The sequence below is a fragment of the Ornithorhynchus anatinus genome, chromosome 3 (genome assembly GCF_004115215.2).
Source record: "Ornithorhynchus anatinus isolate Pmale09 chromosome 3, mOrnAna1.pri.v4, whole genome shotgun sequence".
Lineage (NCBI taxonomy): Eukaryota > Metazoa > Chordata > Mammalia > Monotremata > Ornithorhynchidae > Ornithorhynchus > Ornithorhynchus anatinus.
In genome coordinates, this window is record NC_041730.1 from 20975545 (window position 1) to 20989384 (window position 13840).

At 42.2% G+C, this 13840-nt stretch overlaps 1 protein-coding gene across 1 annotated transcript in view; it reads left to right on the top strand.

Moving 5' to 3' along the window:
- The window catches only part of NUP160 (nucleoporin 160), a gene marked incomplete at its 5' end in the record, with an annotated part of 39020 nt that overhangs the window by 13095 nt on the left and 12085 nt on the right, over window positions 1-13840 (top strand). Inside the window, 21 exons of the mRNA XM_029059243.1 lie at window positions 432-515; window positions 709-879; window positions 1055-1154; window positions 1477-1642; window positions 2797-2924; window positions 3015-3175; window positions 4201-4334; window positions 4552-4622; window positions 5138-5297; window positions 5501-5570; window positions 6169-6267; window positions 6564-6683; window positions 7939-8034; window positions 8158-8252; window positions 8373-8469; window positions 8556-8661; window positions 11142-11302; window positions 11805-11865; window positions 12372-12482; window positions 12708-12831; window positions 13493-13594. Of these exons, the coding sequence (XP_028915076.1) occupies window positions 432-515; window positions 709-879; window positions 1055-1154; window positions 1477-1642; window positions 2797-2924; window positions 3015-3175; window positions 4201-4334; window positions 4552-4622; window positions 5138-5297; window positions 5501-5570; window positions 6169-6267; window positions 6564-6683; window positions 7939-8034; window positions 8158-8252; window positions 8373-8469; window positions 8556-8661; window positions 11142-11302; window positions 11805-11865; window positions 12372-12482; window positions 12708-12831; window positions 13493-13594 (2417 nt within the window). The remainder of the gene's footprint in view (window positions 1-431; window positions 516-708; window positions 880-1054; window positions 1155-1476; window positions 1643-2796; window positions 2925-3014; window positions 3176-4200; window positions 4335-4551; window positions 4623-5137; window positions 5298-5500; window positions 5571-6168; window positions 6268-6563; window positions 6684-7938; window positions 8035-8157; window positions 8253-8372; window positions 8470-8555; window positions 8662-11141; window positions 11303-11804; window positions 11866-12371; window positions 12483-12707; window positions 12832-13492; window positions 13595-13840) is intronic.

The window sequence follows — 13840 nt, forward strand, 5'->3', positions numbered from 1 at the left end:
GATTACAAAAATTTATTACATTAGCTGCGCTAAGCTCGGTGTGAAAAACTTCTGGCTCTACTTTGGAATTTATAGGCATAGAAATCATGAAGAGGCGGGTAGGCTATTATAATCTTCAGAGTAATCCTTCCAATCAAAAATGATATTTTCATTTGAAGCCTACTGACATTTCTGAATGGGCTGAAATGTATGGAAGGAGAGGCTGGGTATTTATCATTTAGCAAGGTTTGCTAACAGAGAAGATGGCAAATTTACATCTGTTTCAGAAAAAGAAAGCTCATCGCATTCTCCAGTGTTTCCCATTACTCAATGAAGTGTTAAGCTTCGAACAGTACTATAATTTTATCTGAATTCACACCTATCACGTAGGATTTTGGGCATGGCTCTGGCACAGTGGCACAAAGATATTACTGTCTTTCCTCTTTTTCTAGATCTTCCGGCGAGGAACTGAGAGAAATTTGGATCTTTCTTGGGATGAACTGAAGAAAGAAGTAACTCTAGCAGTGGAAAATGAAGTAAGTTTTAGAGGTCTTCATTCGTGACCGAATCTGGAAAACTGAAATTAAGTTACAAAAAATGTAAATTTACAATACGTTTATAATGTATTATATTGTAATGAAATCGAGAATATCGAGGTGGTGGAGAAATGTCTGTTTTGGAGAGAAAAAACCGAGCTGAAACATCTTCTATTTTGTTTTATTTTTCCAGCTCCAGGGAAGTGTAACAGAATATGAATTCTCACAGGAAGAGTTTCGACAGTTGCAGGTTGAATTTTGGTCTAAGTTTTACGCCTGCTGTCTTCAGTACCAAGAAGCCCTCTCCCATCCTCTTGCATTACATATGAATCCCCACACAAACATGGTGTGCCTTCTGAAAAAAGTAAGGGAATTGAAACACTGCGAAAACGGTGGTCTATCACATTGTAATTCACTGTTAGTGCATTTCGGTAATCTCTTGAGTGTCTCCTGCAAGTACATACGGTTTGTCTGAACCAGACAGTCCTTCTGTGTTCTGTATATGTAAAAAAGTGAGCCACCCAACTTAACTTTTCCAGGGGTTTCTGTCTTTCCTGGTGCCCTGCTCTCTGGTGGATCACCTCTATCTCTTGCCTGACGAGAATCTTTTGACTGAGGACGAGAGCACCATCTCTGACGGTAATTGTAGTTTTCTTCATGGTACTCTTCTCTGGCTTTCACCTTGCCTTGTACATCACCTTCCGATTTTTGGCCACCATCTTCTGAACTGAGTACCCCATCGCATGTTTTCTGCCTGCCTGAAGTCCCCCCAATTAGACTAATGTATGTTTCCTTGTCACTACTGTTCCGTCGTCACATTCCCACCTCTGCCGCACTTGCCGTCTTGAAGCTGAACCCTTTCCCTCACTCCATTTCTCTGAAATTGAACCACAGTTCATTTGAAAAATTGGGCCTCCCTGTGAACCATCACTCTGACTTCCCAGATTTCTCTCCCCTGCAGATCCAGAAGTGGCCCGTGACATGATATGTCTGGTTAGATGCCTCCGACTGATTGGGGAGTCCATGTCTGTGGAGATGGCGCTGATGATGGAAATGGCTTGCGGCCATCTTCAGTCGCCAGAAAGGGCTGCAGAGCAGATCCTGGAAGATATGATTGCTAATGACATGTAAGAGAGAACTTAGAGCAAAGCACGTTCAGTGGAAATTTGGCAATTGTTGGTCCAGAAACCAAATAGTGAAAAATCCCCATTTTTTATTATTATTATCATTGTTGTTATTATTTATAACAGTAATATTAAGAATAATTATGTAGGTGTCAGGATCTGTTCTAAGTGCTGAGGTTAATCAAGTCAGATTTAGCCCTTGTCCCACGGAAGGCTCACATCCTAAATAGGAGGGAAAACAGGTGTTGGATCCCCATTTTACAGATAAGGAAACTGAAGCACAAAGAAGAGTAAGTGACTTGCCCAAGGTCACACAGCGGGCATCCGCAGAGCCGGGATTAAAACACCGGTCCTCTGATGCCCAGACTCATGCAAAGCTTAGGGGAGCAACAGTGATAATAAACAGATGAGCAATTTATAGGCAGGAAACCTGTAAACTCCTTTTGGGCAGGAAACATGCCTACCAATTCTGTTATATTAAATCTCCCAAGTGTTTAATGTAGAGCTGTGCACAGAGTAAGCACTCAATAAATGTGATTGATGGATTAAAACCTAGCAAGGTTTTTCTGATGGCTGAATCAGAGTCTCTGAGGCTTGCTTAAAGATTTTTGTCTGAACCAGTTAATTTTGATGGATAAGTAGCTTTGCCAAAAATTTGTGAAACATGGAGGAAGATAAAATGGTTAGGCACTTTTTGTTCTAGAGTTTCTATCTAATATGTATTAACTTTAAAAATCATGTTTATTGAACGTGTGCTGTGTGCAGATCCCTCTACTAAGCATTTTTGAGAGCTCAGTATAGCAGTGTTGACAGATATGTTCCCTGCACACAAGGAATTTACAGTCTAGAAGGGGAGACAGAGATTAATATAAATAAGCAAATTCTGAATATGTACATAAGTGCTGTGGGGCTGAGGGTGAGGTGATTATGGATTCAAATCTAAGTGTAAGGGCAACACAGGCAGAGGAAATGTAATCTACCCTGATCTTACACAGTAAGTGCTCAATACTTACTTACTTACTTAATTATTGCTCAATAAATATGACTGGATGAATGAATACAGTTGCTTTTCCTCTTCCAGGGACCCTTGGTACTTGCAAATCCTTTTTGATGCCAAAGTGCTTGTGTTACATGGACCCCTCTCCTTATATTTACAGAGACAATACAATGGAGGATATTTGCAGTAAACTGCAAGAGATCAGAAACCCAGTCCACGCCATTGGGCTTCTTATTCGGGAAATGGACTACGAGACCGAAATGGAATTGGAAAAGGGGTTTGATCCAGGTAAATGGCGGAACACCAAGCATGCCCTCGACTCTTGGAAAGGCAGCAGTTGGCCAAGATTCTCACCCAATTTTTTTTCCCTTTTTACAGCACTGCCTCTGAACGTTCGCATGAATCTTGCCCAGCTCTATGGAAGTGGTACCATGGGGAATGTAGTGTGCAGGAGCGTGGGCAAAATTGCCAATACTCGCTTTCTCATTTGCCGAGACCTATTGATCCTGCAGCAGCTCTTGGTTAGGTTGGGAGATGCCGTAAGTACCTCCCAGAAAGGCTTCTGTGGTTCATGTGCTCACAGTTTCCCAAATTTAAAAAAAAAAATGCAAGTTCAGTGTGTGTGTTCAGGACAGACTGCCTCTCCAAGCCCCTGCCCGCTAGTCAAAAGACCGAAATTCTAATCCTGACTCTACTACTTGCCCACTGGGTGATGATGGGCAACTCATTCAGCTTCTCTGCACCTCAGTTCCCTTATCGGTAAAATGGGAATTTTAAGTCCATGAGGCCCACGTGGGATGTGGACTGTGTCCAACCTTGTATCTACCCCAGGGCTTAGTAGAAGCAGCGTGGCTCAAGGGAAGGAGCACGGGCTTGGGAGTCAGTGGTCGTGGGTTCTAGTCCCAGCTCTGCCACTTGTCTGCCGTGTGACCTTGAGCAAGTCATTTCCCCTCTCTGGGCCTCAGTTACCTCATCTGGAAAGTGGAGATTCAGACTGTGAGCCCCATGTGGACAATGTGATTGCCTTGTGTCTCTCCCATTGCTTAGAATAGTGCTTGGTACATAGTAAGCATTTAACAAATACCAACATTATTACTGTTATTATTAGAATGCCTAGCACTTTGTAAGCGCTAAACACAAGCCATTAAAAAGGGATGTGTGGATTGGGATGTACTGGGCGATTGGTGAGGTCAGATAGGAAAGGGAGAGCTGATTGAATGTCTAAAGCCAATATTAAGAAGTTTCTGTTTGATACGGAGATGGACAGGCAACCATCGGAGGTTCTTGAAAGGTGGGGAGAGGTGGACTGAACCTTTTTTTTAAAAAAAAAAAAAAAAAAGACCTGGGCAGCAGAATGCAGTATGTACTGGATTGGGGAGGGACTGAAGGCAGAGAAGTTAGCAAGGAGGCTGATTCAGTAATCAAGGCAGGATATAAGTGTTTGGGCCAGCAGGGTAGCAATTTGGATGGAAAGGAAAGGACAGATTTTAGAGATGGGATGAAGGAAAAACTGACAGGTTTTGCTAACAGTCTGAATGTCACCAATTGTTTTCTCTCTTGTTAGGTAATTTTGGGGGGGGCCCAGCTTTTTCAGTCTCAGCAAGATCTGTTGCATCGTACAGCCCCTCTGCTGTTATCATATTACCTCATCAAGTGGGGTAGTCAGTGCTTGGCTTCTGATGTTCCAGTTGACACACTGTAAGTTTTTTATCAAGATTTTTTTTCTCATGAATCACTTGAAGAAAATCCACTCCAATCAAATGTGTTTTGTCAGGTGTGGGTTTCATTACTTACTGTTTAACAACCATTAAGGTTGTAAATTTCCCCCTAGTCTTTAAATAGTAGGATATCTTGAAAGTTGGCTAGGGAGTCTCCATTCAGGTATTTCTTTTGAACTGTTCTTTTGTCCCTCTAGGGAATCCAATCTGCAGCATTTATCAGTTCTGGAGTTGACCGACTCTGGTGCCTTAAATGCACATAAACTGGGTAAGAATTGTCCTATTTATGCACTCTCTGTATAGAAGTGGTTGTGTGTGCTATAAGGTGATACAGTGTAAGTAATGATGAGAAACAGTAACTGGGAAGCCTTTAGAGAAGACACTCAGAGGTAATTATTTAGAGAATTGCGAATTTTGACAGGTTTGCTTTCCAAAAAGTGACTCAAGGCAATGGGTGTTTTTATTCCATAACTTGAGATCTGAGAACTCTCCAAATTTCCTCATTTCTCAGTCAGTGTAGAGCATGTGTTACTGTGGGGATAAGTGCGTGAGAGAGATATTGTGCTGGTTTAAATGGGCTTGTCTAGGAATATTGGTTAATATCTCCTAGGAATACAACATAGAGTAATAGTATTTCTAAAGAATTTTTATTTAAAACTCAAGTAGATGTCATTTATTAAGCGAATCAGACATCCTGATAGATAAAATTTCATTACTACAGATGAGATGTTAACCGGTATGACCAGATGCTTATCACAACCTGTATCTTCATACTCTTTTCAGTGTCCAGCCCTCAGACAGTAGTGGAGTTATTCTTCCAAGAAGTTGCCAGAAAACACATCATAACTCACCTCTTTTCCCAGCCAAAGGCCCCTCTGAGCCAAACTGGTTTGAATTGGCCTCAGCTGGTTACTGCAATTACCAATTACCTCTTACAGCTCCTGTATCCTTTTATTGCAAAACCAGAAAGAGCGCCAGTCTGCTAAATATTCTAGGAAATCATCTCATCTGTGTAATTAAGATCATTTTGAAGCTCATACCTCTGTCTCCTCTTGATTTATTTCAAGACTGCAATTTAAAGCCTTTTTATACTTTTCTGAATGTGATTTCTGCAGTGGAACTTTTGATTCCTTAGCTAACGATCAGATGGCCCAGCAATTCAGGCTGCCTTTTCCCAGAATGCTTGATGGGAAGTTGTCAATACACCCAGTTGCAGGTAAGGTCTGGCAGGTGTTTCCAGGTGCTGGCAGAAATTGAGTCTTTCGATTATGCCATTGAAGATCCTGAGTTATCAATCGGGGCTAAGATGGGTTCCGAATATTTCCTTTTTATTAGCAGCAGTCAAGGATCTGTTTCACAGACTAGAGAGACTGTGGCGTATTCTAGACTTGTGGAGGAAATACTAACCAGGGCTTGGTTAAAAGAAATATATTCTTCTTTCTCAGTAGTATTTCCCCTAGTAAAATAGCCCAGCTCAGGTTCTCCTTTTGGAAGTTGAGCTTCATAGCTAGACACTTTCTAAAAGTGCCTTGCTTAACTTAGTGAATTAGTATTGTAAATTCAAAATCAACATAATTATTAGTTGAGATAAATGGAGTCCTCAACACATTGTTTCCTCTCTTAAAAACCCTCTTATATTCCAGGACTCCATAGGAAGCAGAATAGTAAATTCAGGAAAGTGTAGATGATTTGTAGAAATTCATTTTCATGTTTTACTCTATCATATATTATTTGAAGGGCGAACAGTGGGGTTACCCGATATCACCTGAATGGTCTTTTTTCATTCATCGGAAAATACTCTTTGTTTCCCTAAGGAATATATTCGTCTACTACAGCCCTGGTGTCAAGTGAACGTTGGCTCCTGTCGTTTTATGATGGGACGGTGCTACCTAGTTATGGGAGAGGGTCACAAGGTAAATTTATTTTTATTTCTTCCAAAAATTAAACATGGCTTCTATTTGGCTCACCACTAGAGTGCCTAGTAACTATAAAAAAAAAAAAGTTTTTTTTAATTTGCCTGTCATCTGTGTGCTCCTCTCATACCTTTTATCCGAGTCATTTTGGCATTTGTAACCATCCCCAGAAAATTTGAGTCCAGGGACAATCAAAAGTTTAGTCTTCCTTCCCCAAATTTCTGATGAAACGTTTAGCGGCAAGAATGGAAAAGCTTTCCAGGAATAAACTCTTCTTTGTTTATTTATTCCTTGAGGCTCTGGAGTGTTTTTGCCAAGCTGCATCAGAAGTTGGCAGAGAGGAATTTTTGGATCGATTAATCCATTCAGAAGATGGAGAGATAGCTTCCACCCCACGGCTCCAGTATTATGATAAGGTATTGTCCTATTTTGGTGGTCTTGGTGGTTTGTCAGTTGTCCAGTTTCCTAAGTTTGAAGTAAAAAGAAAAAAATTCTACTTGGAGCTTCTTGAAAGAATGGTAGTACTGGGGATAAATTTCTAAAATTAGTATGTAAATCTGAGAGAATGCAAGTACTTCACTTCAGCTATTTGAGTGTTACTTGATCAGAATCCCATTGTTACCCATTCAGCAACTCAACTTGGGCACTGCTAGAGCCTCAAAGTGATTCATGGATAGAAGAGGTGACATTCACATACTCTGAACTCTTTTCACACTATGGTAAAGTATAGAGACTTTTCTAGTGTACTGCAAATCATTAATGGACAAACCACCACCAACTAAGAAGATTAAAATAAGAAAGGTATACAGTGTAGCTTCAAATTCATTGGAATCCCTAAGATTTATAGAGTAGAATTTTTCTGGAATTATGGGACACCCCCTCCCCCATCCAGAAGAGCTGAATTTAATAAAGAATAAGAAAGAAAAAAAACAAGAACATGTATTTTTTTGACCTTCATTTACCCTTGTTGGGCTTTAGAATTTAAACAGACTTGGGAATCTGGGGATGAGGATGTCTGGGACCCCTTGCCCACATGGGCAAGAAGTGGTGGAAACAGGTGAAAGGAAAAACTGCCTCAGACCCGAATGGGGGTGGGCTAAGAGATTTAAAGGATTTGGGACAGGGACTGTATCCTATCTGGTACCTACCCCAGCGCTTAGTATAGTGCCTGGCAGATAGTAAGCACTTAATAAATGCCATTTAAAACAAAAAAAGGAGCTCCCGCGGCATTGCACAGGCTGAGGCAGAGGCCTTGTCCTGCCAAGCAAAAGAGCAGCAGCAAGAGTATGACCCGGCTTTCCCCTCATCCCCATCCCTGAATGGCTTCTACATTCAGATCATGCCACTCGCTGTTGGTGGCCACATAATTGCCTCCAACGTCTACCAAACTGTACCAAAGGACTTAGAGGGGCAACTCATCGCCTGCTTCATTATGGAGTCCCCAGTCCAAGTGGCACAGCTGAGCATTGGGAAAAAAAATACAAAACAAAAAGCAACCACTTTGAAATCATTCAAGCTCAAAGAGGGGCACTGGTACTTCTTCTTTTAGTGGTTCCCCATTTCAAACCGTCCTAGCAGATTTTCACCCCTGCCTGGAAACCCACTGAGGTGTATGCTTCTGAAGGGAATGTTTCCCTTGTGTTGATCATGCTTTCTCCTCCCTGTGTGTAGGTTTTGCGTTTACTAGATGTTGTTGGTTTGCCTGAACTAGTAATCCAGTTGGCTACATTGGCAATAACTGAAACAGGTGATGATTGGAGAAGTCAGGTAAGAACCTCCCCCCATAAAGAATTTTATTTTTCTTCAGCAAATTGTGTCACTAGAAATGTATATTTTATTGTGTGTATTAATTTGCTTTATTTCTTTCCCAATCATCTCCCCACTCATCAGGCTACCCTGAGGACCTGCATCTTCAAACATCATTTGGATTTAGGGCATAATAACCAAGCATACGAGGCTTTGACTCAGAATCCTGATTCCAGCAGGTATCTTAACAGAGCTTTTTCATTTCTTGAGGCGGGTTAACTACATGAATAACTCGCCGTCATCACCTTTTGGCTTTTAAATAACCAGCGTCTCAACAGAACTCCCCCCTCTCTCCTTAGGCAACTGGATTGTTTGCGGCAGCTAGTGGTAGTTCTCTGCGAACGCTCCCAGCTACAGGATCTGGTCGAGTTTCCGTATGTGAACCTGCATAACGAGGTGACTTGCAATCTCCCTTAGGTACAGTGAAAGAAAGGCTGTTTGAGGAAGCCACTGCCAACCTTCTTGTCATTCTCCTTCCCTAGGTGGTGGGGATCATTGAATCACGTGCTCGAGCTGTGGATCTGATGACTCACAATTACTATGAGCTCCTGTATGCCTTCCACATCTATCGCCACAATTACCGAAAGGGTGAGAACTCAGAGCAAGTTACTTTTGTAAGAGGGAGGCCGATGACAGCAGGTCAATACTGCTTGTGCCACCCCTCTTTGGAGTCTTGTGGACAGTTGCGGTTAAGCTAGCGTCGTCCAGTAAAGCATAAAGAATGAGTCAGTTTGTCTTAAGGAATTCCTGTTTTGCTGGTAGAATCATCTTCCCTCCTAGGACGATCTTCAAGGGGAACGTTATCTCCAGTTTTCTGACCGTTTCTGCAGGTCTGTTATTCTTATAGAGGAAATAGAAAGTATTTCTAACTTGACTGCTTCCTACCTTGTGAGGGTGGTGGTGAAGGATTTGTACAGTGCCTAGTTAAGCACTTAACAAGTACTATTAAAAAAAAAATAGTGGAAATCACAATACTCTTCCATCCAAATCCATCGAGCTAAGAGATGGTCATCTAAGTACTACTGTGTGCTGTGTGCTGTTTCCTTGAGGCACTTATAAAAACGGAATGGAGATTATTAAGTGGCAGAGCCGGCATTAAAACCCACGTCCTCTGACTCCCAAGCTCAGGCTCTTTCCACTAAGCCATACCTAGTGTTATAGATTGGCATTCATTTAAGCCTGGAGAAAACTGAGATTACGATCGAGCCTACAACCAGGAAGCCCTACACACACCCAAAGATTTTTGTCAGCAACCCAGAACTTAATTCTTTTTGTTTCAGTGTCCTGTCCAACAGTATTTGTGCGATAAGGAAATAGAATCAAACAGGTCAGCATGACTTTTGCATGATTAACAGTTGGTTTGGTGATGACAGGGCAATAAGCTTTATACCAAATTGAAAGTATACGAAGCTGTAGTGATAGCCAGCCTTCTTTTCAACTGAGGCCTGGATTTACCGTGGAAGCAGCATGGGCCTGGCAGTTGAGGACTCTAATCCTGGTTCTGGCACTTGCCTGCCATGTAACCTTGGGCAATTCACTTCACTGGGCCTCAGTTACCTCATCTGTAAAATGGGAATTAGGACTGTGAAGTGACTGTGGGACGTGGACTGTGTCCTGTCTGTTTAGCTGGTATTTATCCCAGGGTTTCAAACAGTGCCTGGGGCATAGTAAGCACTTAACAATTGCCATTTGAAGAAAGAAAAGGACACCAAATTTAATGAGGAGTTTCACCAGAATAACAAGCTGTTATCCAAAGTCAGTGGACTGGATGATATTACCCATAGTGAGAGCCTGGATCCCAGTAAACCCATCAGCTCTGGGGCAGTGCTCCCTCCAACAGAACTTTGTAGGGCAGGTTTAGAGACAATGTCATGATGATGCTGGGAGAGAGGTTGGTCTCAAACAGCATAAAATTCAGGAGGTCCCTGGGAGTCAGACGGGCCAGCCTGGTAGACAGCAGTCACCATCAAGATGGGGATTGCTCTTGTGCGATCGATTTCACAAAGCTTGAAATACCAAGAGGCTGTTTGGAAAATAGAAGCCGATTCAGGTGCACAGAATGTGAGCTCGGTTGTCAGTCCCTTTAGCCAAACAGTGGGGAAAAATTGTCATCAATTTTGAAAACAATGGACAGCTCTTCCCCCAGTCATTATCGCAGAAGTTTTGCACTTTGATACCCTTTCACTCACAGTGGCCTGTTACTCTTTGGCACATAGATTTACATACTCTACTTTTTAGGTACTTCACATCGGACTCCCCTATAAAACCAAGTTTGTTGGGGGTAGGGATTGTGACTAGTCAATCTGTAGTTCTCTCCTGAGTATTCAGTAGAATGCTCTGTACCTTGTAGATGCAATAACTACTTTTGATTCAACACTCCCTCTGCTCTCAGGAAGACCCCAAAGCAATTTCCCTGGGCGGTAGGAGCAGGCCATTAAAAGGTTGAGTCTTTATTCTGACACCTTCCTTCACTTCCAAACTCCACAAAACTTCCTTTCTGAAGCTGAGAGTTCAAACCCTTCAGATCCTAAACTGGGATCTCTCAGGGAGGAGCGTTTGTTCTGTTTGGCTGAAAGTCCGTTTTCTTGGAATGAAAATGAAAGGCCTGAAAGACATCTTTCACCCCTCTGGTTTTGCAGGAGCTGAAGCAGGTCTTCTTCGTAGCTTTATATGTGTATATCCATGTATAGCCGATCGTAATGTCCATCATACGTCCCTGAGTTTTTGACAGTCCGCAAACTTTTAATCCATCCTATTTATTGAGTGCTTACTTGTGCTCAGGGCACTATAATAAGTTTTTGGAACAATAGTACAATATAACAGAGTTGTTTCTCACCACACGTTTTCAGGGCAAGTTTCTCCCCAACAGTTTAACCTTAGGCCTCAGCGCTTAGCCGAGGTGGTGGTTTGCTCATGTAATAGTGACTGCCTTAGAAATCAGGCAACTGTCCTTGACCCCTCGAGGTTTTAAGACTGGAAACCCTGGAAAGGTAGTTATGCGACAGGATGTGTGTCCGAGGGGAAGAACCAGCCGCCACTCTGAAGTTTGCGCCGTATATCCCCCACAGCTGGAACAGTGATGTTTGAGTACGGGATGCGCCTTGGCCGAGAAGTCCGTACCCTCCGAGGCCTCGAGAAACAAGGCAACTGCTACCTGGCCGCTATTAACTGCTTACGGTTGATTCGTCCGGAGTACGCCTGGATCGTGCAGCCGACATCTGGGGCTGTGGTATGGCAGATTTGCATTTCTTGAACTCAAGACTGGTTTTTCAGGTTGACATTGAGATAGTCGTTCATTCAGTCGTATTTATCGACCATTTACTGTGCAGCGCGCTGTGCTAAGCGTTTGGAAGAGTACAGTACAACACTAAGCAGACACATTCCCTGCCCACAACGAGCTGGTCTTGAAGTTGTTCAGTTTAGAGGCACTGGGCCTGCCTATTCAAACCTAATTTTGAAATGTTTGTCATTTTTTCTCACCTTTTGGGTGGTCACTTTTCCTGTTTTTTTCTTAGATGATGGTGCCCTTTTGGAAACGACTTATCCCTTTCCCTCTCTGCATTCATCCTCTTTCCGGGTTATATTTTAGAACACAAATGACAGCATCTTTGCAGGAAAGACTTTCAGTTATATAAAGAAGAGTTAGGATGCAGAGGACCAGTGAAGGCTTAATTTATGATAAAATAAAATTCTATCTTCCCTACAAACTGTAGTCTTTCTTTTTCTTTCAGTATGAGCGGCCTGGAGCTTCTCCTAAAAGGAATCATGATGGCGAGTGTACAGCAGTCCCAAGTAAGTGGGAACCTTCAGTTGGACCTGAATTGGCCTGAAACTCCCTTGATTTGGCAACCAGAATGAAATCATGGTTGTATTTCCACGCCTTCTCTTTCCCTTGCTTTTGGTTGTTTAAATTTGGGAGAATGGCTTTTTGGAAGGGGAGCTACTAGCACCATGAAAAACAAGTGACCAATTGAAGAAAATTTCTAATATTTGAAAAATATTTCATCATCTTAGTGGTCTCATAAGGTGTTGACCCTTGCTTATTTCCCATAATCCTTGTCCCAGAAACCCTTGCCTCCAACTGGTTGTTAGGCGTGTTTCATCTCCTTGAGAAAAATTCTCTGTGTCTATCAGAAATTATCCCGCGGTCTGTTTTCTTTCATCTTCATTTTTTTAGCAGTTGAATTGAGGTTTTCCATCATATAGATTTCTTGAAATGATGTTATAACTTAGTTTTTGTCAGCCACGCTCTGCCTGAAGTGTGCTGGGTTTTAGATTCTTACTTCTTTGGTTCATAGCAAGTCGACAGATCGAAATCTTGGAGTTGGCAGATTTGGAGAAAGAATGTGCCCTAGCTCGGATTCGCCTAACTCTGGCTCGGCATGACCCATCAGCTGTTGCAATTGCAGGTAATGGTTCAGTACTGAGAAGGCCCTCTAGCACAGTTAACTCGACCACATGCCGGGTTTATGCTGTGAAAACACCATCCTCTTTCCTGTCGGTTGCTTAAATTCCCAGCCTCGGTTTTCTAAAGATGGATTGGGTTCTGAATTAGGAATGCTACCGGTCGATAAGGTTTTTGAGCTGTCTCTTTGCTTTCATTTTGAAATCACTAAATGTTCTCTTTGACACAGGAAGCTCTTCAGCAGAGGAGATGGTCACTCTGTTGGTTCAAGCTGGCCTCTTTGATACAGCCATCTCACTCTGCCAAACCTTTAAACTGTCTCTGACACCGATCTTTGAGGGACTTGCTTTCAAGTACGTATATCTTACTGAAGCCATCCATTCCCTGTTCTGAACTCTCTTACCCCCTTACAGCCAACCCATGTTAGTGTAACCCTATTATTCCATATTTAAGTACAGTTTGATGGCTGTTTTTAAGAAGGAAATGCTCGCGTGTCCTTCACAGTCAATTACAAAGAAAACCATTACTGTTCATCATATGCAGATTTGGTTCAAGCCTTTGGGATCTACCATCTGGTGCTAAAAAAAAGTGTTAATATTCAGCTGAACATTTGCTGGAATGCACTTGTCCACAGATTTTTCTGAATCAAGCGTTTTTGAAAAATCCTTCAAAATATTTATTTTTTCCTCCACGATGTCAGTTCTGTCAGTTAAGATTTTGAATCCCCACGGGAGACATGGACTAGGGTTGGGGAGGAGGGGGAAGCAAAGATAATAAGCTCAGGGAAAATGAAGCGATCTGAAGGGGACAGCTTTAGCATCAGTAATTTCACTAGGATGTCTTGGATGCTTTTTTGCCCATTTAAGCTTTCATGTGGTATGTCCGATGCCATGCGGGTGGGAATTGTCTCTGTTGCCTGAATTGTACTTTCCAAGGGCTTAGAACAGTGTTCTGCACACAGTAAGCGCTCGATAAATAGGATTGACTAAATGAATGAATGAATTTGTGTTGCAGGTGCATTAAGTTGCAGTTTGGAGGAGAGGCAGCACAGGCAGAAGCCTGGCCCTGGTTAGCAGCTAATCAGCTCTCTTCTGTCATGACCACAAAGGAGTCTAGGTACGGAGTGTTCTTTGGGGTTAAGTCTCTCAGATTTTAAATCCTATATGCACTGGGTCATGCTTGATGTCCCTTATTTTCATTTAGTGTTTTTTTTTGTGAAGTTGAAAAGCCTGTGGGTAGTTCTTCTTATATTAAGAACCTCTTAGGTTCACCAAAAGGGGAAAAAAAAAGTAACCTTTTTCAGTATACACTTGCTATCAATTTTCCCCTAAATCTAACTAACCAAAGACAGCATAATAAACG